Source organism: Uloborus diversus, chromosome 3, assembly GCF_026930045.1.
Source record: "Uloborus diversus isolate 005 chromosome 3, Udiv.v.3.1, whole genome shotgun sequence".
NCBI classification, from domain to species: domain Eukaryota; kingdom Metazoa; phylum Arthropoda; class Arachnida; order Araneae; family Uloboridae; genus Uloborus; species Uloborus diversus.
The window spans coordinates 18,181,759-18,207,754 of NC_072733.1; the positions used below are offsets into that span (position 1 = coordinate 18,181,759).

The following is a 25,996-nucleotide window of genomic DNA, read 5'->3' on the forward strand; positions in this document are numbered from 1 at the left end:
ACAAAATGGTTTAATTTAATAATTGTGAATTTAATTTCGATTCCAGTGATGTTAGATTCATTATTTTATTAATATGAAAAACAAAATGGAATCTTTCGTTCGAATAGGGTGAGGGGTTTGAAAAATCTTGCGTATCCTTGCATGGGGGAGGGGGGTCAAAAATTGCTCAAATCATCCTTACGTAACTAATGAATGGCCCCTTACATGCAAAAGCTTACTATTTTGTTGGAAAAAGGGTACCTTAAAACTCCAAAACACGCTTCTGCAGTACTCTGTATATTTGGGATACAAAACAATTGTTATTTCATGTTACTTCTCGGCACAAAGGTATTTGTTTCTTAATAAAACAAGTGGTTTACTTCTCGTGTAATTCTTTCCTATGGGTGCAAATAAGAGGGGAGGGGGGCAGTTTCCACTCAAACTATGGGATTGTTAATTTTTAGGGGATTTTGTCTCTTTTGCTGGTATTGCTCTTGGGGAAAAGCTTCATAGGTGGTGCGACTTTGACCTTGGAATGAATAGATTTTGAATGATTTTAAAATCAGTCTTTAATAATGGAACGATATTTTACGAACGAAGATTGTTAGTTATCATATGAGCGGATTTGTGGAGGGGCATGTAGAATGGGGGGGGGGGTATAGTATCTGTACACATTGTGTTCAAAACAATTTATGCAGAAAATGCAAACAATGACAGTATCTTTTCAATTCATTAATTATTTTTCAAAGTAAATATTTGAGCTACTACTTTGTTTCATTAGTTATGAAATTAATTTGCAACGTTTATCCCCAATTAGGTGCCTTATTCCTGACCGATATGGTGCTTTTTATGAGTGGCGTAGCTACACTTTCTGCCGCCCGTGGCGGTTCCTCAATTTGCCGCCCTTTTGATGGGAAATAGTTAATACATTAAAAAGTCAAAAGTATTTAATAAGATTTTTAAAAAGAAGAAAAGAAACTTATCTTTTTTCTTTCGTATTTTTCCTGCAGAAGAAAAAAAAGGAATTTAGATCCCCCAACGAAATATTCCAAAAGTTAAGTCAAAATTCAGAATTTTAAGCAATTACGCTTTTAGAAAAAGGGCTTGGAGCTCAATCCAGTTTTTTTTTTTTTCAAAATTAAAATCGGTTTTATGCTTTCTTTGGTGACGTTAAGGCGTCGGGACTTCTCAAGCAAATTTTCCAAAATTGAGATGTTAAAAAAGCAATTTTAGGCTGTTTAGAAATACTTAAGGATACTGGGGTGCTATACAGAAAGCTTTTCAACTAAACTGAAAAACACGTAACTGTAGGCTGTATCTAGTGGTGTAAGGGCCTTCCCAGACTCCAACAAAGATTGGACTTTCCTCCCGAAATATTTTCGAACTTGAAATCAATTTTAGTCTATTTTTGATGGCGTTAAAGAGAATAGGGAATGTTCGGGAGCTATCTGGAATTTTCCGATGCCAAAGCTTCAAAAACGTAAAGGCTATCTTTGACAGCATAAGTTCCCAAATGTTGGGAAGTCGAATGGTTTTTCTGTCTCCCCTTGAAATTTTTTGAAAATGACGGCCTAAAAACGTGATTTTAGCTGTTGTTTGTCGAACAATGTTATGAGAGAGAATTCGGAGGGGGGTTTCCCACCCAAAATCTTTTTCGAAACTTGCTTATTTTAAACTCTTCATCACTGAGGAAAAAAAGCTTTGTGGTCTTCCCTCAGAAATTTCTAAAAAACGAACTTTGGAGCCAACTGTGATGATGTTAGGTGATTTCGTGCAAATTTGGGGTCCCTACCTTAGAATTTTTCAGAAACTTTAGTTTCAAAAACTCTACTTTAAGCTATTTTTGGAGACAACGGATGAGCTGGGGATTTTAAAGTTCGTAGTTAATGTCCTAAATCAGCGATTCCCAACCTTTTTAGTTGTGCGGCTCACCAGCTTTGTAGAAAACACTGCTGAAGCCCACTAACTGCTAAATATTACTTGTACGACCAAAATTTACTTTTTAAGGGGGGGGGGGGGCTTCTGCTCATAACTGTCCTTAAGTGTAAATGATATACCAGATTAGAATTGAAAGTGTGTTAAAAACAAGTTCCAGAGATGTTAATCCCCTTCTCCTCTCATCCTGCACCACTGATGTAGATATACTGTACAAGAACAACTTTCAAAATAATTTTTAAGAAAGAAAATAACTTTATTGCATTCACTTAGCTGGCATAGTTGTAAGAAAAGTCAAAAAGAAGTCATCAAAGTCAAAGCTCCATCGGATTTTTGACGTTGTTTATCCACTACGAGGGAATTGAGATCTGGATTGAAACTGGATTGTTTTATCTCAAATAACACACAATATTCAATGCATTTTTAAGCTTTTTTTTTTTTTTTTTTTTCAAAAACTGCAATGAAAAGTCTCATTTAAATAGGTAGGATGTCGAAAAACCCCTCAAGTGTCTCAATTTACTGAGTAGTCATGTCAGTTCAACAAAGGAGGTGCATTTTTACCTTGAAGCTTTAAGCTAATACTAGTTTCTTTGGCAATTTTCTTGAAAACAGTTTCTGGTTCATGAGATTTCATTTTCAATTAGGGAAAAGTTCCTAAGAAAAATTCTTAATCATAAAGTTCCTTATTGTGATGGTACATCTAATAAGTGAGTTTTCTCAAAAAACGGAAATTAAGACCGCAAGAAATCTTGGTTCAGATTCTCGACTCGAGTCCACGGCCCAGTAACACGCTGTTCGCAGCCCACTTGTGGTCCGCGGCCCATTGGGTTGGGAACCGCTGTCTTAAATACACATTTTAGACTATCTTTAATCACGTACAGGAAGTGTCAGAGCTTGACTTCCCTCAGGAATTTGTTGGTAGTATTGAAATTTTAAAAACTCATTAATAGGCTAAAAGATGAGATGGGAAGGGATGGGGTGGGCATTATCCTTTGGAAATGTTTCGAGACTTAAGGCCTAAAACTGCACTTTTGGGCTGCTTGGTGATGTTAAGAGATAAGGAAGGTTCGGTTGCTCTTCCCAAAAAATTTGACATTTTTGAAGGGTTTAAGAAAACAATTTTAAGCTGTTTGCTTCAAATAAAATATAGTTTTGAAAACAAATGCTTATATTTTTGTGAATATCAGTGATACCTTCTCAAAAGTATTAAAAATGATTGTACATAGTAAGCTTAACAATTTCTGAAATTTGCAGCTTATTTTGAGCTATTTACAATGAATGATGACGTAAAAACATTTTTGTTTTCCTCAATTTGTTGCTCACCCCTGAAAAGCAATGGTGATATAATTTTATTGGAAATTGTGACAGCTTTAACATACCTGTTATGTGAAAAAAGTTACAAAGCAATTGGTCTTTTATTAATTGAGAAATCCTTAAAAATAGGAATTTTTAAAAGTGTCCCAATACTTTTGGTCATATAGTGTATAATGCTTTATTACACAAAATTTGCAAATTTCTCAAGACACATGTTTCATGGTTTCAAGGAACTCTTTTTTCAATGCAATCTTTTAGGATGAAAAATCATCTGAGAAATTTAATTGTTATTTGCATGTTAAAATAAATTTTAGATGAAAATTCATTCCAATATGAACACTGTATCGTAGATTTAGTAATCAAGTTATATTAATAGATATGCAACATATTAGCCACCTGCTCCCAATCTATATGTATAAAAATGAAGGTTTATTTGTGTGTATATTCATTATACAAATCCATTATGTGAGATTTTTACCAAATTTGTCATAGAGGTCCTTTGATGCTCAGGAGTTCACTTGAGGTTTCTTCATCCCCCATGGGGGAGGGAAACCCCAGGACGTTTTTCACCAGAAAGTCCATGAAACCCTTAGTAATAACAATGACTGAATTTTTAGATTTTTAAAAGAAATCCAATATAGTCTGAGTTCAAATTTTGAGTCATAAAATTGCTCATTTGGATATGTTGACAAGAAATTTTTGAATTTTTAAACAAATTTAACCTTGATTGTTGAATGTGCAGCACTTGACACAACTTTTATTTTTGAGGCAGCTCATGCAACGTATCTATCTGGTAAGGAGTAAAATACCCAACTGAATTTTAAAAAACTTGTTGTTTTTGTTTCAACCTGGCTGGAACTCCGAAGTTATTTTATGCTGCTCATTCATTCAGGATTACAAGTAATTGCATGTTTTGCACTTTTAGTTGACTTATATGATGTGTCATTCATGTTCAATAAATTTTTAATAGGTTGTCTTGTTTATGGGGAAGCCATTGCTGCAGCCTTAGGAACAGATGGTTTACATTATTTTCGAAAATGCTGGCAACATGCAGCAGCATTTGTTATGTCTCCTCCACTTCGTCCTGACCCAACTACACCCTTACGTCTGATGGCATTGCTAGCTAGGTAAGTATATCTTCATTCAATGCATAATTTTCTTACATCAGGGATGAGATTTTGCTGGAATTCCGGCTTTTTCTGTTGGCTTTTAAAACTTTTCCTCTTTTTTTTTGCCTCTTTCAAGCCTTATTTTTCTCAAAAATCGGAAGAAAATATGATTTTTTTTAAATTTTCAGTCCACGATTTCTTTTTCTTTCTATTTTTCCATCGCAAATCTTAATCCTCCTCGATATCTGCCAAAATCGTATGTTTTGGAATCATGCCAACGATGTCAAACACGTGCTGGGCCGAAAATGGCATTCTTCATTTCAGATTTCAATCTTTTTGCATCCTGCAAGTATTTCAATTATTTTTAATGTTGGGTGGTTTTTTTGCTGATGCTACCTTATCTCTGCTTATTTTATTCATCATTTCAATAATATTTTTATTTCTTTAATTTATTTGAGAAAAAAAATCAATAGTGAATCAAAAAATGTGGTTTAGCACCCACAGTCTCGAATTTTATTGAAACTTGGCAGGGTTACTTTTTTTGTGTATTTAAAAAACTGTACAAAATATTTATGGTGATTCTCAAATGGTTTAGCTTGTTATAAGTTTTGAGTTTTCATGATTAAATGAGGCAGCTGCAAGTTGTTGTTCTTTTGATTCTAAAATCATATTAGGAAGTTTTTAAAAGCAAATTTTGGGTTCCAAAGCAAGGAAAAAGATAATCAATCGTTTATACACATATATATTTATTTTTAATTCTTACTATAAAAAGTATGTTCTACCACATAAAGAAATTTTAGATTTTTCTCTCTGTTGTAAATTTTTACTTTACAAACTGACCTAATTTTCAAATTTATAGTGTTAAACGAGCAAAAACATAAACTCGAATGTTTTTGATGAAAAAAATGTATTTTTCTCTTTAAAAAAAAACCAAAAGTTGACAATATTATGTGATGCAGCCAAGATTGACCTCTGGCTCCCCCAACCCTTTGTTCATGGACTCAGGGGAAAGTGTTGCCTCTTTTTCAAAATTTAGATTTATTTAAGAATAAACACTCTTGCAAAAAATGGTACAATGCAGCAAATTGTACATGATTATTACTTATACTTAACTGAATATGAATTACCTTTAAAACTGGTAAATTAGCAATTTTTTATTTAATTTTTGAATATCATGGCTTCCAGGCTCTATTTTGATGCAGTTTTGGATATCATCCCTTTCACGATTTTTTTTTCCTCCTTTTTGCTCTCTGACAACTCTCATCCTTGTTACATGAATTATATATACATACATATATATATATATACATACAGAGGGTAGCCAAATTATTATACTCGAACTTTTTTGTATTTTTATTGTTACATAGTTTTATTATTTGAACACATTTTAAAGTTTATTTAAAATATGAATAAACATATTAAACTAAAGGTTCCTTATGATTGATACTATATAAATAGATAGAAAAATAACTACTTAACATTTAGTTACCACCTTTTACTGCTATCACGGCTTGGATGCGGCATGGCATGCTTTCAATGCATATGATATGGCTTTTTGAGTTATCTAGTATTATATTTAAAATCGTTAATTTTTTCCAAAACTCACACTCGCAAGAAGAAGCTTGTAACTTGAAATTTTAACAGACAGCTACACTGACGTCAATGACATTTAAAATATTTAAAAAAAATTAAAAGTAAAGTGTTGCCAGAACAAACTTATAAACTGTAAAATGTGTTCAAATAATAAAACTAACGACAATAAAAATACAGAAAAGTTTGGTTAATAATTTGGCCACCCACTGTATTTACATATATATATATTCCACTGCTGTAAATAACTAAGCAGTTGAATGCTTATTCTTCATCAAAGAACAGTCATCAAAACAGCTCATTCAGCATGCTTGGCTATTGATTTAATTTTAAAGTCAAATGTACCCCAATGCTTCAATCTGGTTGCAAGATTCAACTGTTTAATTACTATCACCTTGTTACACTTTTGGTCCCAGGTTCAATTGAGGCAGTAAGAAGCAAAAAAAAGCAAGTGGACATTTTCAAGTTTTGAGTAAACTGTGTTTAAAGATAAGGTCCTAGGTGGGCTTTCATTGAAAAGTTTTTCTAAATGCTGCTGTATAACAGCACCTACTAGGGCTACCAGTACTATATTTTGCCCCAAGACAGAGGACAGGTTCACCTACCATTTGTGCTGGTTATCTGCATATTTTGAACTTTGCCCAGGGCCCAATACAAGCTGGTTTTGCTACCGTTTTTCGGTACCTTCACAAAAATCTTGTTTTGAAATCGGTACTTTCACAAAAATCAAGTAATAAAATCAGTAGCTTCACAAAAACATCGAACATTTCACAAAAATTCGCATTTTAAAATATGAAATTTGTTTCTCTGTTTAAAAACAAAATTTACTCATAAAATTCTAAGCTGGTTTATATGAACAATCGCTTAAATAGAAACCTTTTTGTAGTATTTTAACTAATTTTTAGCTGTTTCTCGCCAAAGTGTATTTGTGCTATAGTATCGCAATCTTTCAACATCTGTTTTGGGAAACCGTTTTTCTCATAATTTCCTATATTGTACACAGTACATAGCCCATTAAGCTGAAACTACGATGGTATTTTTTGTACTTCTTAGGTTTTTAGCTCCCCCCCCCCCCAAAAAAAAAAAACGAAACCTGTTAAAAATAATACTAGATGACATTGACACTTTTCGAACTAAAATTTCACTTATTCTACTTCTCTTTTACAAAAATGAGGATGCCTCTTTCTAAAATTTCACAAAAATAGAATGATGCAATACTTTCACAAAAATAGGTAGCGTGAAAAAAATCCTGCATTGGCCCCTGTCGCCACTTAAATCCCTTTGCTCCTCACTGCCTCTATTGTTGTGAACAAAATTGATCTTGATATGATGAAAAAATTAATTATGCTCTATATTTTCCCCCTTCAAGAAATGTAAAGTTACATGCTTGTGTTTTAGATCATTTACCTAAATATATATGTAATTTTCTTTTAGTGGGGCCTTACAAGTAACTGGTTCGGATAACTGCACATTTAGTTTAGCTCAGAAAGCTTTAGGTATGAAAGATTTTACAAAAATTCCAAATGGGGTCAATGGTGTTGAAGAGCGTCTCTCACTCGTTTGGGAAAAAGGGGTTGTAAGTATATTTTAATGTTATGTCTTTGGTTAGTAATGCACGAACTATTTAGGCTATATTGAGGATTCTGTTTTAAAAAACTTAAGATTGAAAATCAACAAATTATAAAATGTGAATTAAAAATGTATATTTTGATTTTGCCTTCCTTTTAAAAATATGAATAAGATTGAAGCATTTATTTTTGTGCAAAATGAATACTATTTTCCAAAGTAAAATCAACAACCTAAAAACGCACAAATTTGGAAAAAAAAATGGAAAATTTCATGCTTACAGTTAAAAATCAAGATTAGCTGTTGCCACTCACCAATTAACTGAAAAAAATAAGTGGCCGCTTAAACTACTTACTACTCTCCCCGCTTTTGCGTTAATTCTAATCATTTGTATTTTTGCTCAATGAGCTTGATATTTTCATTGTGTGTACCATTGTGAGAAAATAACAAAAAATATAGTAAACTAAAATTAGATCATAAAGCAATTGCTAAAAAATGCTATTATTGCACGTGACACTTTTTGTGTTGAAGAAAAACATAAAAATAAACCAAAAACATTTAAAAGCTGAATATGAAGATGTTTGCACTTTTAAATTAAAGACCCTAGTGCTGGTGCTTTACTTCAGAAACCGAACTTTGCTTGGATTTTAAATATTAATCCAAATAATATTTCATTTTAATTATTAAAAAAAAAAACACTTTTGTTCTTGGATAATACATTGAAATAGGTAATGTTTTCCTTCCCTTTCTGGAATAATATCATCAGTGTAATAACCTCAAGACATGCATCCCTTGTAACAAAATCACATTCAAGCGCAGACAAACTATTTCAATAAAACTTCAAGAGGAACTTTCAAACTGAATTTCACTAAGCAAAAGAGCTAAGGTGGGTGGGTACCTGACAGGGTTTGTGATTTTATTTATTTTTTTTAATCAGAAAAGTTGGATTTTTTAAAAAATTAAATCTGATTTCTTTAAACCAGGTTTTATTTATTTTTTTTTTAAATCTTCAAAAAATTGTAGACATTAATTAATTTACATTTATAAACATTAATGTATTTCATTCCCTAGATCAAAAAGCAACTCTTTAGCTATTTTAATTTCATGGTGTTTTGTGCTTTCCTTACAGATAAGGCTTCCATCATCTAATGTAAAACAATATGTTGAACAATTACTTTCCTTAACTATATTGGTCATGGTGTAAAAGGAAAACTGCACATTTATTTTGTTCTGAACTAATTTTGGAGAGCAATATTGCAACAGTCTGAAAATCTCTTACACGCACAAAAAGAGGGATCAATGCAGTTTTCACAGTTGAAGTTAAGATTGTATAATGCAGTGTAGTTAAATTTAGAGCAACACATTCTAAAAATGCAAAATTAATTTATAAAAATAAAATCAACAATTTAATCAATGTTTTTTTTTATTTTTAAATCACTTGATTTAAATCATGATTTAAATCAATGAACCCTGGTACTTGTAAATGACCAAAGAGTGAAACTGCATTTGGAATTTTTTTAAATCTCTTTTTTTAAATATGGAGTGGTACATCAGTTGGAGATGCCCTATTCCTTGTAGTAAATAGACATTATTTTTCTTCATACATTTCCATCTAAAACTTTAAATCTGCTGAAAGTGGAGCTGTCCTGTTTTCTTATTGAGATGTTGGATTGAGAACAAATGCCCTAAAGATTTGAAAAGTAAAGAAGAAATGCAAAGTGTTTTCCCAAAATAGCACCCCCCCCCCCTTCCCCACTCTGTCTCTGTTAGCGATGACAGTGATTGGTTATAGAACAATTATTAATGTTAAAAAGATCAATGTTTTTTTAGGTTATTACAGTGTATATCAACTACTATATTAGGATTGTCAACATGTGTTCAAACCAAAGGCCGTGTAGGGATTTTGACCCCCAAACCCCACTTTGCTGCACTTTTGTCAGAGGGTGCAACATGCACCTCAAATTTTATCACTTTTTTCAGATTGGATGATGAACCCCAATTACAATTCTTGAAAAATTAAATATAACTTTTTAGGATGTGAAATGCATCAGAACTGTTATTCAAATACTTCGGACTACAGGACCTAGTCATGTCAACATTGAAAGAATTCAGAGTTTTTGTGAGGAACTCATTGAATGCCAAAATCACAATATTGAAAACAGACACTAAAATAAGAGTCAGACTTCTGTCTCTCTCCAAAATTTTGATGAAATGAAATGAGGGAGAGGGGGCTCAGTAGAGCCAAGCACTGCGACCAGAGGTCTGTTGTACTAAACCCTAAACAGAAGTCTTAAAACATACCGGTAGCCGAAGCAAAGATTAGCAGGCATGTAATGGGAATATCATAGATTCCCCAAGGTTCAAGCAAGTGACTGCCAAGGTGTTCAAACCTGTGGGCAGAAAAGACGTCGCAATCACACAAGATGTGTGCAGCAGTTTCCTCATGAAAGCGACAGCCTCTACAAATTGGGTCATCAGTGACTCCTATTATAGTAAGATGCCGCTTCAAGGTACACAATGACCAGTAGGGAGGCCGATAGCCCTCCTGACACTGTTTCGGTTCGAACTTAAGAGTCTTTTGCCCTAATACTAGGGCAACCTCAAGTTCTTTCGCCTGCTGCTGTCCATCAAGGTTGCGCCAGTTATGGTACTGTTTTCTACCAAAAATATCAAAACCAGCAATCCTAATAAGATTTTTCAAAATCCCAATTGCCGGCTCAGGGCCAACAAAAGGGATATCAGAGCTTTTCCAAGCAAGCTAGTCTGCTTTTTCGTTTCCCTTCACTCTAGAGTGTCCTGGTACTCAACAAAGGATAACCTTGTTCAGCTTTGCAAGATTGCAGAGAAAATCTTGAAAAGCTGATATATATTAAACTTTAGAACCTGTTGATTTAGAAGAATTTTTAAATAAGATTTTCAGTTATCTATACTGAGTCCGAATTATTTTCAATTCAAGTTCATTAAATTCTGATTGTGTAACTCGTATTTAATTTTTTTTCCAAATAGTAACTTGACTTTATGTTAAATTTTTACTGCTATAGATTATTACCTATAGGAATTTTTTAACATTATTCATCCAAGAAATATTAAAGTTACAAATAGTGATTATAAGATCTGTTACCCAATGACTTATGTTTGCGGTAAAAGTAGCTAGTGAGCTAAAAGAGACTTCTGGTTAAATAAACCCGTGATTCTCACGGGCCCTCAAAAGGCCCTATTTTAAAGTATTGCTTGTAGGGGCTGCTCTAATGGCCATATTTAGTAGTCAAAACCTCTAAAAATTAATCAAAGGGCCTATTTCTTAGCATTTAAGTCATTCCATGTTAAACAACCAAAAAAAAAAAAAAAAATTCTCACCCTCACCAACCTTAGATTTTCATGAAACTTTCGGAAACCTTTTTCATTGATCTTTGAATTATTTTTGAATATTTTTTTAAATCTGTCATTTGAAATTGATCTGTAATTGATTATTGAAATTCGTTAAACAACACCTTTTTATTTTTACTTACCAGCAGGTTTAATTCAAGTTCTATTGGAGCAACAGAGTTGTATAATAGCTCTGGACTTTAAATTTCAATTATAGTTTGAATAATTTTCAAGGGAAAGCTTTTCCACGAAATTAAAAAAAGTTTAAGATAGCAGGGTTGCCACAGCTAAATAGGGAAAAATACAGGAAATTCAACCCCCCCCCTCCCAAAAAAATCAGAAAATGCAGGGAGTTTTGAAAATTTCCTCAAAAACCTGGAAAATGCAAGAAACATATTTTTTTTTTTTTTTTTTTTAATTGAAGTTACAAAAATCATTGCCCAAATATATTAATTAAATTCATAATTGAAATAAAAAATGATAATTTTTCTGATTTATTTATTTATTTATTTTTGTTTTAAGTTAATATTGAAATGTCTATCATGAAAGCAAAAATAATTTATAGTTTCTCGTGACATGATGCATCTTAAATTTTGTGCTAATTCAATTTAAAGAGTATGTCGTCGTTGTCCTGCTTAACTTTTGCACTTTTATCCTTTTAGGTCCACGTAATGAATGGTTAAAATGATGCATCTTTTTACATAAAAAGTAAAAAAAATTCAATCATGCTATTATTCCAGTTTTATAATGAATTCGTCTTCATTTCCCCTTATTTTATATTTTTATTGTTTTTTCTCCTGTGATGAATCTATTATGATATTAATATCCTTTTTCAAATCTCAGTGTTTGCTTGTTTATAATGCTGCATTTTAAACAGAGGTTTTTCTTCTTTTTTTTTTTCAAAGTTGAGTGGCAACCCTGGATAGTGTCCTTTTAAAAATTAAAAGAAAAATATGATATTAAATGTATTTTAATGAATACGTCCAAAATATTTCTGAGTGGGACTATGAATAGATCAACAGTTACACCAAATAATGTGGGAAATTTTTTGCAATCCCTGCTTAAATTTTGCTTTAAAAGGTTGTAACTCATGTTTTATGAAAGCCAAATAATTTTATAATAGCTCATTTTAAAAAGAATTACATTCACTTAATATGTAACTTGAAAGAATTTTTAAGATAATGTGCTTCAAAATTTTTTTAAATGATTTTTAATGAAAATTTGTAAATGCATAAAAAAAATTACACCCATTAAAGGATCATTAGTTACTTAAAAAGTTAGCAAAAATTGCAGTAATGTATCCTACCTTATTTTTAGTAACTGATGATCCTTTCATAGTCCCACTCTGAAGTTCTCTGTATTCATTAAAGTACAATAAAAATACATTTAAGCACTCGGATCAAAACTTTTGATATTTAATAAATGGGCAAAGGCATTTGCTAAAAAGGTACAACCTAATACAGGGTTCCCACGGTCCTTAAAAGTCCTTAGAAACTCTTTAATTTTCCTTTTCAAAAATAAGGGCACTTAAAAGTACTTAGTTTTTGCTCAAGGTCCTTAAAACCCTTTGAAAGTCCTTAGTTTTCACTACTACTGGAAACTTTCTAAACAGGGGCACTTTCTAAAGAAAAAATTCAAAGATGTCTATAATCGTTCGAGAACAAGGTTGTGTAAATGTAATTGCAGGCAATTTTTGAAGTTCGGAGAATTAAGACAAGAGGAATGGTTTAAGAGTCCTTAGGAGTGTTTGAACTCCTGGAATGTTTTGAAAGATACTGAAGTCGAAAAAAAGGTTTCGGCTGTCTTTAGTGGCGTAAAAATATTGGAAAGAGGTCCTTTTTTTGAAAAATTTACAAAACTGGAGTCTTGAAAATGCTGAAGTATTAAAATTAATATTTAAAGTTATATCTGTTTTAGGCTATCTTTGGGTGAATTAGGGAGAGGGGATTCTGAGGCTTTCTCCAGAAAAATTTTTGCAACTGAAATCTTAAAACTTTTAGGCTGTATCTTGTTTTGAGTTAATACCAAGGTAAAGGACAGAGGAGTTCTTTGTAGAAAAAATTTAAATCAGGAGCCTTAAAAACTCAACTGTTGGCCATCTTTCATGAGTATAGGGGAGAGGTTCGGGGCTTGCTGACAAATTTTTGAAGCTGGATTAAAACAGCTCAGCTGTCTTTAGCTCTAAGCTGTCTTTCTATAACTTACATATTTGAAGGTGGCCTTACGAAAATTTTTCGAATTTGTACTCTTAAAATTTTGGATGGTCTTTGGTAGTGTAAAAATAAGGTAGGTGCTCTCTCCAGAAAAAAAATCTGAAACCGAACCATTAAAAATGCAAATGTAAGCCATCTTCTGGTGTATTTATCACAAGGATTTAGGAGATTCTCTTTCAAAAAAATTTTGAAGCTAGTATATTTAGAACTCTGCTTCAAGCTATCTTTGGTGATTCAATGATGAGCAGGGCCTGATTAACGCACGGTCCGGCGGGTCCGTGGACCTGGGCACCACAAATTTAGGGGCACTAAAATAGACTAAATTAAATTACTTCCTTTTTTCTCTGTTAAAGGGAAAGTTCCTTCTCAGCTTTGAAAACAATCAAAAATCGTTTGAGAAGATGCGCTTCTCAGGATAATTTACAGGCGTTTTTCTTATTGACCATTGAAAATTCCGTGACATCAAAATTAGATTTCGATGATGTGATCGACACATTTGCATCTGTTAAAGCCAGAAAGAAGCCTTTTTTCTTTCTTTTTTTTTTTTTTTTTGTTGCTATTTTTGCAGTTTTAAATTGTTTTTTAATTCATTGTTACCTTAAGGTACGGCAATTTAACTATGATTAGTATGGTGACTATCAAGTGTTTGGTATTCAAATCCCAGGTTTCTGCAGTAATGTGTAGGTTTCTAGTGTATTAGGTTTCTAGTATAAAACATTGACTTTGAAATTGTGCTGATTTTCGCAGGGGGGGGGGGGCACCAATTTTTACTCAGGACATGGGCACCAGTTTGTCTTGATCGGGCCCTGATGATGAGGAAAGTTTTGGGCTCTCGTCCGAAAAATTTGAAGTTTTAAAACTTTTGAATTGTCCTTGGTGATGTAAATATAAGAAGGACTTAGAAAAAATTCTGAAACTGGAGTCTTAAAAAACGCAAATTTAGGCCTTTGGTAAATGTAGGGGTAGTTGTTTGGTGATTATCTTCCAGCCTCCGGAAACGTTTCAGAATTGTTGATTTATCGGGCCAATTTTAAGCTGCTGTGTTTTGTTAAGTTAAAGGTTGGTGAGATTCCCCCTGAAAATTTTCCGAAGCTGACCTATATGTAAAGAACACTACTTAAGGAAATTTTTAAGTGACTTATGTGGGGAGAGTTAGGAGCCACTCTGCCAAAAATAGTTTTAGTATTGAAGTCTTAAAACTTTTAGGATGTGTTTGGTAAGATAAAAGTAAAGTTCATCTTTGAAAAATTTTGAAACTGGAGTGTTAAAAACATAAATGTAGACAAATTTTTGTGAAGTTTGGAGGGCTCTCCCTCAAACATTGTTCGTAGCTGAAGTTTTAAAACACTATTTTAGACCATCTTTAGATGATTTGAGGCTAAGGGGATTCAGACGCTATTCTGTAATTTTTTTGAAATGGAAATCTTGAAAGCCCGACTTAAAGCTAGCTTTTGTGAAGTTCAAGGAAAGGGTAACAGTGGGGGGATGTTCTTCAAAAGGTTTTAAAAACTGAAGTCTAAAAAACTAGTAGGCTCTCTTTGGAGATGTAGGGAGAGTAGTAAACTAATTTTAAATGGAAAAAACATTCATTTTGTTAATGAAGTTTTGCATTCTTAACTAACTTATAAATAATGTTTCCTATCAAATCAGGAGTTTCAACACATTTTGTGTTATTTTTGCTCATTTTTCATAGAAAAAAAATAGGGCCTGAAGTAGTATTATTGGCTAGGTGCATTCAAGCAGGGCCCAATATAGGCTGATTTTGGTACCGTTCTTCGGTACCTTCACAAAAATCTTGTTTTGAAATAGGTACTTTCACAAAAATCAAGTAATAAAATCAGGTAGCTTCACAAAAACATCGAAAATTTCACAAAAATTCGCATTTTAAAATATAAAATTTGTTTCTCTGTTTAAAACAAAATTTACTTATAACATAAAATTCTAAGCAGGTTTATATGAACAATCGCTTAAATAGCAACCTTTTTGTGGTATTTTAACTAATTTTTAGCTGTTTCTCGCCAAAGTGTATTTATGCAATATTATCGCAATCTTTTAACATATTTTGAGGAACCGTTTTTCTCATAATTTCAAATACTGTACACAGTATATAGCCCATTAAGCTGAAATTACGATGGTATTTTTGGTACTTCTTAGGTTTTTAGCTCCCCCCCCCTCCCTAAAAAACAAAACCTGTCATAAAAATAATACTAGATGACATTTACACTTTTCAAACTAAAATTTCACTTGTTCTACTTCTCTTTTACAAAAATTAGGATGCCTCTAAAAGTTCACAAAAACAATGCTGATAAAAAAAACTTTAACAAAAATAGAATGATGCAATACTTTCACAAAAATAGGTAGCGAGAAAAATATCCTGGATTGGCCCCTGATTCAAGTAACAAGGAGTAGATTTTTTTTTTCTTACATCAACTATTTAGTCTGACTTTGCAATGTTTAAAGTGTTATTTTTCTACCGAAAAATGCTTAAAAACTAAGGCATATTTGTATGATACATATATATAGATTTAATAATAAAGTTGATGAGTAGTTGATATTTTGAGGCCCTTTATTTTGAAATGTCCTTAAAAAGTCCTTACTTTTTGTTTTGGTAAAAGAGTGGGAACCCTGTAATAAACTGATGATTAGAAACATATTAAATTTTACAAAGAATTTTGCAATTTATATATTAATTATTAACAGCTTATTTATTAACAAATGTATATGAATTGGTTATAAGAACACCCCATTTATAAGGTGGCTTCTGCAAAGTCTTGAAAAGTGACCTTGTTACAAGGTTCGACTGTGTACCTCTATATGTTTATTAAGCAAAAACCTCGTTCCACCAAGACAAATTTCTTATTGCGCCACTGGGGGGGAAGTGGTCCTGTAAAAATATGCCGGGAAAAGGCCATATGAAGGCCTTATTTTTTAACCTGCTGAAAGAGCGGAAACATTAAATCCCTTAAATGTACAAATAACGTTAACGCTATTGATTAGTTACATTAACCTTTATTTATACTGATAATTTTTATGTTTTGCTAGCAATTTAAAAGCTAACTTGTTGTTCAGTTACTTTTTTTTTTTTTTGGTTCTGTTGACTAGGGGAAAAAAGAGTGGCCTCTAATAAATTTGCTTCTTCTGGCGACTGGAAAAGTAGTTCAATCTTGATTTTTTAATTTCAAGGATCCCTTCTTGAAATGAAAAAAGATGAGAGCAAACCTGCCATAACTCTCTCTCTCCCTCCCTCTTTTCCCCCCATTTCTCCCAGTTTTTGGTTTGTTTCAATTTCTCCCATTTTTCTTCAAATATTTTATTATATCCTCATTTTTTGTAATTTATAAAGAATTTAGTTTGCAAAAGGAAAATAGTTTTTCTGATCCTGATTAAAGGGCACAGCCATAGCTTCTCGACCTTTTCAAGACCCAATGGCACCACTGTTCTGTACAGTATATCACATACACATGGGTAAAAGACACAAGCAATTTGAGTGCATTGCGAGTGATTGACCCTCAATCTTTTAGCATCTGTTTCTGGTTTGTCCTTTTTCTGCAAATTTCCTGAATTGTATGCTGTGCAATGCCTATTGAGCTAAAGTTCAAAGGTATTTTTTGGTCCTCCTCCTCCTTTCCGCAAAATTGCTTTTGAAATAAAAGCTTATTGTGTGTTCTACTTGAAATGTCCTGATGTAGAAAACTCTTTGATGACTTTTTTCAGTTTATATACTTTATTTCCCAACCTGTATGACATATTTTTTCCCCAACTTATTACATAATTAAAAATTGTAGTTGAGGCAACGTAAGTGTCTTAGGGTTAATGACACTAATATAAATTTTTAGTGTTTTTTTAAAGTAAATTAATGTTTAATAATGAACTCTGAGATGTTACTAAATTTATGTGTTAAACTGGTGTATTTGGTAATAAAACCATATTTCCCCCTCAAATAACGTCATTTAAAACCTCCCGTTTTCTCCCTTGAATTTTTGACCCAATCTCCAGTTTTTTCATTTAGTAAGGTTGGCAGGCCTGAGAGAGCTTTTTGTCTTTACATCCGTAAACTCACAAGCTTTTTCTGTAAGCTTTTATGTTGGGGGGGGGGGGGGGGGGTTAGTTCCTTGCAACTCCCTAACACACCTTTTTTTTTTCCTTTCTAATCTATGTTATTGAGTTTACTTGCATTTATTTGGTGTTAGAGTGTTAGATCAGGATGTCATTAGTGTTGTCTAATTTTAAAAAGTCATAAATCATGATTTGCTTTCAGCAAAACTTGAGCAAATTTTCATGCAAATTGTGTTCCTGTGGATGTTATTTTAATGTACTTTACAAGTTGATTTAGGGAGTAACAGTTAAATTTTTGTTTATGATTTTTTTTTCTTGTCCAAATAGTACTTTTAGTTAACTACTTATTAGTGTATGCAAACTATAATTAATGTAAGTATTATGTGGTGTATCACTTAGTGGATTTTGCATGCACTACATTTTGTAATTTGGCAGCAATGATTAAAATGTATGCATAAATTTTCATATTCACAATCATTTAACAAGTGTTGAATATGATACATTAAATTTATAAATTTCCCACAGTAATAGTAAAATTTCAATTTTTTTCTCTTTTTTTTTAAATTTTTTATTTGCAGTTGTATAAGTAACATTGAAAACAATTAAATGGTTAACAATTAACTTACTGGTGTGACCAACTTTTGTTTCAAAAATGAGCATTGGTTCTGCAGGCATTTGCTTTTTTAACAGAAGTTTTGTTTTATTGCCAAGATACGTGTTCACTTTTTATGTCTGTAAGTAAATTATGTTTTTCGTTTCATCTTTAGAAATAAAAATAAAAAAAGATTTTTATGAAGTAATATTTATTTTAAACAGTAATAAACAAAAACTGTTGAATAATTTCTAAATTGGTTTATTTAAAAATATTATTTTTGCTCTCATTTTCTTGTATTATGATTTAATTTTGCTAAAGTAGTCATTTTAGCTTTCACTTTTGATATGTAATACATGATTAAAAGTGTTATCACAGTTATCAAGTTTCTTTACTTTCCTCAAAAGATTGAAGTTCAGGGTGTACATAAAGTCCTTGACACATTTAAAAATTTAACAGAAATGCAACAAATTGTCCTATGAATATATGCAGTTTGTACAAGAAAAACAGCAACTCATCAAGATTAGGAATTGTGTTAACCTGGTAGTGATACGCGCACAGTATCTTTAAAATGGCGGCAAGACAAAAAAAAAGCATTTTTTTCCTGTTGTATAGAAAAGTTTTTAGTTTTGTGTGTATGTGTATTACAATATGTGGTATGTTCATCTGTTGTTACAGTGCTTTAGACCCCACTACCATAACCGTTGAACTAAGTCAGGGATAGCATTTAGTGGCGAAAATAGCAAGTGATGACAGCCTAGGACCACGCTGGACATTACCTAACAAAAAATTCCCTTTTTTTTTTCGCCATTTAAAAAATACTGCACTCCTATAACCACCTGGTCAACACAATTCCGAATCTTGGTGAGTTAGTAATTGTCTTGCAAAAATCCTCTGTTCATACGACAATTAGTTGCTTTTCTGTGATTTTTTTTAAAAACGTGTCAAGGACTTCAGACACCCCATTTTATCTTTCCTAATACTGTAATAGTCCAAAAACTTAAGATTTCAAAGTATGAAGAAATTAATAAATTGGCATTTTTCTCCCCTCTCCCCCTTTCTAATTTCATTTATTTGCCTTGCAGATGACAGGTCTTTTAGATCCGTGCAAGTTTGTAGCTGTAACCAGTACTAATGCTGCTAAAATATTCAATATGTATCCTCGTAAGGTAAGTAAATTCAAATGCAATTTCACTTTTTTCATCAGTAATGTTGCAGCCATATTTTCTAAATATATCATGTTCATACGCTTTTTTAAAAAAAACCTTTGAAGAGGGATTTAGTCCTTGAATTTGTAGTTTATTTTTGAAAAGATACGAGTGCATTAAAGTCCTTTTTTTTTGGAAGCTTGTGAACATAAAGCTCCTGCTTCACCAAAAATTTTGTGCAATGTTTAATATTTCAATCTTTTTGCATCTTCAAAATTTTTTATTATTGTAATACTACTTGTTAAGGTATTTTACATATTGCTTACTCCTTTCAAAAGTTTCATATCTCAAAAATTAATGATTTTATGCCTTTTTTTTTGAACTGCCATGAATGAATAGCATATCTCTGCTAGACCTGCATTTCTATAACTTAACACTAGAAAGACGGCGTTTTACGTATACCTAGAAAGACAAGCAGCGGTCACTTTGACCGCCGTACTCAAAAGATTGGAAATTTCCTCCTTTTGGGATTTTTAACCATTGAAAAAAGTTGTATCATCATATCAGAGTTTAATTTAACAATTTAATCGTAATATAGTCTGCAAATGAGTCTCAGATAGCTTTTTTTTAATTTTCTGTTCGATCAAGTGAAATAGACATGCTTTACACAATTGGCATTGAGAAAGAGCAAACTTGTACAAAAAAGAGGAAATTTTCCTAGCATGTAATAACTAACAAGTACTATAATCAACCATGCATGTATTGGTTTAAAAATAGCTTAATATTGCAAGATACCGTGCAGTAATATCTTTTACAGTATTTCGCAATACTTAATATGTTATCGCGCCACCTGTATATTAGCCATTAGGAGTTTTTTTTTGGCAATTAGAACAAATGCTCGTAGTTTTATTTCCGCATAATTTTTTTCACACTATTTTAATCTTTTTTCTGAGGTAGATACTAATTTATATGCAGCAAAATTGATCAGTGGCAGGGACTTGGAGGAAATTGGAGAAATAGGAGTTCTGTTTTTGAAATTTCCCCCTTTTTTTTCGGCGTCTGATCCTTTTCCCTTTTTCTTTCACTACTTTTTATATTTTGAGCATCAGTTTTTATTAGCGAGGTCTCTTCTGATTCTAACTCAGAAGAACAATCCTTTTCTGCAAATCTAGGCTCCGAAAAATATTCGCAATAACCTCATGAAAGCAAACTATTCTCATCGCAAGGAATATATTTCTCATTCAGAGAGAGTTCATTCGAACCATAATCTGTTTTAGATATAAATCTGCAACAGTTTCAGGAGTTAATGTTCCTGTAAGTTTTGCTTGTCAACGGTTCTTCTTGACATCATGAAGATAATTATGTGACTGAGCACTTCATTATCATCGAAGAAAATAAACGTCAATGCTTCAAGCAAAGCACATGCTTTCGTGCACAAAGCAATTCCAGCAAACATTTTTGGAATTCACCTGTTTATATTTACTTCTTTTTAGACCCAAAGTAATTTCACGTGTCCAGTCACATGCTTTTCAAATTTACCTTTCTCAACTTTGCCCCCTGTGCAGTGTGTAGATAGCAGAAAACTGAAACCATGAAACCAGCAGGTGTTTCGCATTTTCCTAACAGTTCAAAGAATTAAACCTGACCCAGCAGATACTACTCAAACTCAAAAGAACATTACTCACCCTGACAACTAACAATACTCCATAGTACACACAACTGATAAGAGAAAAAAGAAGAAAACGGATGAATAAAGAAAGGTTCACTTAGCGATCAAAATGACCGTAGTCAGTCTTTCTAGGTATAAACATTTATAGCGACTATAATAATAATCCTAAAAGAAAAAAAATACTGTTGTAAGATCTTAATAAATAGTTAGGAAAAGTTAATGAAGGAAAAAGAGTTTGAAAATTAAACGCAGCAAATATGAGCATTTGAAAATCATTTGCGGTCAAAATGACCGCTTCCGTCTTTCTAGTGTTAATATGGGGCTGTGGTGGCCTGCAAATTAATGAAATAAGCGGAATTCTTTATTTTCTTTTATGAGTAAAAAATTAAAATGCTGAATCGATGGTCTATTTATTTTTTTTTTTTAAATTTTTTGCTTCAACTGTGTCCAGATATTAATGATATGTTTATCATAGGACTCTAAAAAGCAATTCTAAAATATTTTTATCAAAAATATTTATTTTACAAGTCGTTTTTATACTTTTGATGCACTTTGAGGATTGCGATCTCTTTGCATGCTATACGAATTTGCTATACGAATCTGATTTTTCGAATTTTCAATGTTTAGTACGCTTCTTTAAGAGGTAAACAACTAAAATATTGTTTTATTTTTGTAAAAATCATGGAGTTTATAAGTTTCCAACGAAATTCTGTGCTCTTTAACAGTGTCTTGGTTCAAAAAGTGAAATGCTGAACCCCTGTTTGAATTTCTTTGTTATAATTATTTTAAATACTATACATATAACATTTCTAGTATAATTTAACACAATGTTGAATGGTAAATAAATATTGATACTTGAGGGGTGCCCATCTCCCAGAGAACGAGCCGTCCCCCCCCCCCCAAATACTTGAAAAAAACTCAAGAATGATATTCGCAACAGAAAAGAGGGGAAACACTCAACTTTAAGTGTCAATAATGCAGTTTGAGACATCTCAAAATTCTAAAATTCCGTTTTTTCCAAAAGAAATATTTTTTTTTGCAAAATTATTTGATTTTTCACAAAATTATTTGATTTTTCACAAAAAACGGACCCTGTGAAAAATCCTGGACAGACCCCTGTAGGAAAAAGTTCAATCAGTGGCTTGAAATTAGTTTTAGAGTGAATTTCAAATGCATTGACACATTAGGTCCGACACAGTTTGAAAATTGTTGCTTCTATAAACATCAAAACTTTCCTACGTATTAATTCCTTACAATTTATAGCTTTCTAATCTAGTGATTATTTGTGAGTTAATTTGCTTAAATTTTAGAAATTCCAAGAATTATTTTGGTAATTCACCGTTTTTCACTTAAGGATTACTTTTATAAAATATTCTGTAATATTTTTCCAAAAAATAAATAACCAACAAACTCTGATTAAATTATCCTAAATACTCAGTAAAAAGTCCAAATGGTATAAATATTTTTTTTTATTTTAGAAATTTTAAGTATTTAAATGATTATTTTTCTGACGAGTTTTACTTTGTTTCTTAAATGAAGGGTAAAGTTTACGATAAAAAGGTATTAAATTAAACATTAAAAGTTTTCATTGCAATTACCATCAATATCTAAAAAATTTCAATATTGAAACCAATTTTTGAAGATTAGAAAGTTTATTAATACAAATGCTGAATTTTAGCTATATTAACATTCATAAGAGATGGACTCGCAAAATAATTTATTGTTGGGTTTTGCTGTAATTCCTCTAAAACAGTGATCTCGAGCCTGTTTTCAATTGATCTCGGCGACATTCTAGACTCTGTTTTTTTTTTTTGTTTAAGTACCATTCATAAATATTTTCTGGGGGAAAATCAGGCTCAACTTCTAAAACAAAAAGGTTTTGAGGATATTTTAGAACTTTTTAAAATTGCTGAAAGGGCCACCATTTTCAATATTTAAGGGAAAAAAAACATTTTTGCCTTTTGTTCTTGAAAAACAATATCCGCAAAGTATGGATTGACAGATTATTCTTGTGATGAATGTTTTATAATTTTTTTTAGCAAGGAAAACATTGTTTTAAGCAAAATTTTATCAGTGGTGCAGCGAGGAGAGATCAGCCCCTCCCCCCACCCAGTGAAGTCGCTCCTGGTGTTTGCCAAACTTGGAAAGTAGATCGGTAGTTAATTTAGGTTACCAATCGCTGCTCTAAAATATGTAGTTATTTGAATACCATATCTTAAGAATTAAGTTTTTCCTAAACAACGCACTCAAATTTCATTTTTGCAAACATTAGCTTTGTATCAGTCTTCATTTTTTAATAAATGTGAATTTATCATATATGTGTGTGAAAAAAAGTAGCTGTTTGATAAAGGTATGAGTTAAAAGTAATACAATATCTATAACTATGAATCTAATTATTATTTGGGTCTATCTTATCATGAGTGTTACCTATTCCAAGTAACACTCTTGAGATTTATAGAAGAATTCTTTGCTGGAATAAATTCTATCGGTGTTTTTGAAAATTTAATTAGGTATCTTGTTTCCCTAACAAAAAAATACATTACTACCTAATTGTATATTTCTATACTTAAAAAAAAAATAATACAAAATAAATGGATAGCATTCATAATCAGTAATAAAAATATTCTACATATTGAATTGTACATTCCAATATACAACATATAAAGAATAAATATATTCAGCTTTAGACTTGCACATTCTAAGAAGAAACAAATATGGCTTCCCTAACACTGTTGCTCACAACAATAACAGGGTGGCAACAGATCAGGGAAAAGTCAGGGAACTTTATTAATCAGGAAAATATCAGGAAATTTTGAAAAAATCAGAAAAAATTGATTTTATGAAAAAAACATTTTTTTTTTTTTGCTTTACAAAATTAAGTACTCTAATCCTCTACGCATTTTCCATCAATTATCTGTTTAAAAAAAAAGTAAAATTAATGACGTGCGATTATATACTGCCGCATATTTGTGCATCTTCTTTCCTCAACGTCAAAGTATTGAATCTTGCTTATTAACCACAGGATAAACTTCTTAAGATTGCTTCTGTGTCTGTTAGGTTGTTTATTTTAAACAACCATACAGGTAAAGAGGAAGCCTTCATTAATGTCTTATCTCCTTTGCCTTTATTCCATTATCTCGAAGTAATTAAGTACTGTAATCGCGATTTCAAGAAGAAATCTTGGATTTTTGAATTAATGCTATAAAAGCTTAAAAGTTATTACTTCTTCGGGTTTTTAATTAATTGCTAAAATTGAATTTTCAATTTTAAAAAACTTTGTTTTTTGCCATTATACAATTTATTGTCACCACAGATTGTAAAGATTTTCTATTCTTCAGACTTAAGTAATTCTTTAATTTTATAACCAAGTTGTATTCTTCACTAAAATTGAACTTTCAATTTAAAAAAACTTTGTTTTTTGCCATTATACAATTTATTGTCACCGCAGATTGTAAAGATTTTCTTTTCTTCAGACTTAAGTAGTTCTTTAATTTTATAACCAAGTTGTATTCTTCTTTTATATATTTTGAAATTAACTAATTGCTTTTTTTTTTCTTGCATTTCAAAGTTGTTTGTTACAAAAGCAATCTAAGATTTTTTTTCGTTACCTACTGAAATCATTTGAAATAGCTTGTGTACTTAAGTAAATATCTTTATTTTTTTTATTGTTAAAATGCTGTATTCATTCATTAAAACCTATGTTCTTGATTAGAGAAAAGCTCCCTATGAATGGATGTCAAATGGTTTCATCTGTTTTGCATAAATATGTCAATTAGTTATATAAGAATAACTACATTACTTCTATTTTTTCACTAGTACTTGTAAGTCTTGCAACAATTTTTACAGTGTTTGAAAAATTAGTTCAAAATAATTTCAATTTTTAGTTCTATCATTAATAGACATATGTTTTTAAGGGTAATTTTAAGAGTTTCTTAAAATTCTTATGCTAAGTGGTCTCTGGAAGTAAAGTATTTTTTTTTTTTTTTTAAATTTTCTATAATCCTTCCATGTATAAAAATTTAATATACTGTTTTGTAGGTCCCCCCCCCCCCAAAAAAAAAAATTGTCCTTTTTTTTAACCATTTTATTAAAAAAGTAGCATCTTTTTAAAATATATCTTTAGTTCAACAACTTTACACAACTTAAAATGTTTAAAATACTGCATTTTATACAAACATACAATGGATTTCAAGTAGAGCAAAGCAAGAAAACCATTATCATTGGTAACGTAAATCAGGGAAATTTGGTGAACTTAATCAGGGAAATGTCAGGGAACTTTTTTTCACAGTTACTGTCACCACCCTGAATAAAGAAATATTTTGCATATAAAAAATATTTACTCATGAGTTGCACTCAAAAATGTCAGGGAACTTTTTTTCACAGTTCCTGTCGCCACCCTGAATAAAGAAATATTTTGCATATAAAAAATATTTAATTCCCTGGGGTAACACTCATGAGTTGCACTCAAAAACGATTTAAAAGTTACTTTTAAATCATTTTTGTTGGCATGGGAAAATGCAAAAAGGAATGAAAATTACTAAACAAAGAATTACAAGCATAGCATATACTAACACCCTGGCTGCGAAATGCCTTTTTTCTTCTTTTTTTCCCTTTTCATTTTTTTTCCCCAATGTCATAAAAACTCTTGAACCTGTGAAGTATTATGGTGCTAACCGCAAATTCATACGATAATTTGTTGGTTTTCTATGAATTTTTTAAATGTGTCAAGGTCTTTTCGGACACCCTATATATTTCAATCTCATTTTAACTACTATTATGGGAAGCATTTTTTCATGATTTTCTTTCATTATAAATTTGCAAAGCAACTTTTCTTCTTACTGATAAAGTAATATGTGAAATATTTTGTTTTGCTTAACGGAAAAGTTAGACTTAAGTTTTCCTGTTGGTATTTTTTAGGGTAGGATTCAAGTTGGATCTGATGCTGATGTTGTTGTCTGGGATCCTCATGCAAGTCGTGTGATATCTGCTAAAACTCATCATCTGGCTGTAGATTTTAATATTTTTGAAGGACATGAACTTAGAGGAGTACCTGTGTATGTTATTTCAAGAGGCAAGCTTGTAGTTGAGGACGGAGAGGTTTGTGGTTTTTTCCCTTCTTCTAATAAAAAAGAGCAACTAAAAGCATAGATTATATATTGACATACTTAATTAAAAGTAATAGCACATTCAAAAATTAACTATAGCGAAAAGTCAAGGATTCAAAACAATAAGATAGGTGTGATGTTTCTCATATGATAAATTACCCTTGTGCATTTTATATCACTGCCATCTACTTAATAATATGTGGGTCATTTCATGTCAAGTGATCCAAAGTTTTTTCCCCTCTCATTTTTGTACATACTTTGAAATTTGGCTCTTCAATTGTAAAGCTTGACCGCGAAGGGAAGGTGGATGACCTTGAAGCAAAAACATCATTTGTATTGTTTGTAATAGGTTGA

The 25,996-nt window shown here is 31.5% G+C and overlaps 2 protein-coding genes across 7 annotated transcripts in view; one reads left to right on the forward strand and one right to left on the reverse strand.

The window, feature by feature from the left end:
• Positions 1 to 25,996, forward strand: part of LOC129219464 (dihydropyrimidinase-like) — a 182,444-nt gene that overhangs the window by 144,985 nt on the left and 11,463 nt on the right. For all 6 annotated transcript variants that reach the window (XM_054853859.1, XM_054853861.1, XM_054853860.1 and 3 more), the window contains 4 exons: positions 4,199 to 4,355; positions 7,362 to 7,503; positions 18,806 to 18,889; positions 25,455 to 25,634. In XM_054853859.1, coding sequence (XP_054709834.1) covers positions 4,199 to 4,355; positions 7,362 to 7,503; positions 18,806 to 18,889; positions 25,455 to 25,634 — 563 coding nt within the window. The remainder of the gene's footprint in view (positions 1 to 4,198; positions 4,356 to 7,361; positions 7,504 to 18,805; positions 18,890 to 25,454; positions 25,635 to 25,996) is intronic.
• Positions 1 to 25,996, reverse strand: part of LOC129219465 (headcase protein-like) — an 86,385-nt gene that overhangs the window by 34,714 nt on the left and 25,675 nt on the right. The window lies entirely within an intron of this gene.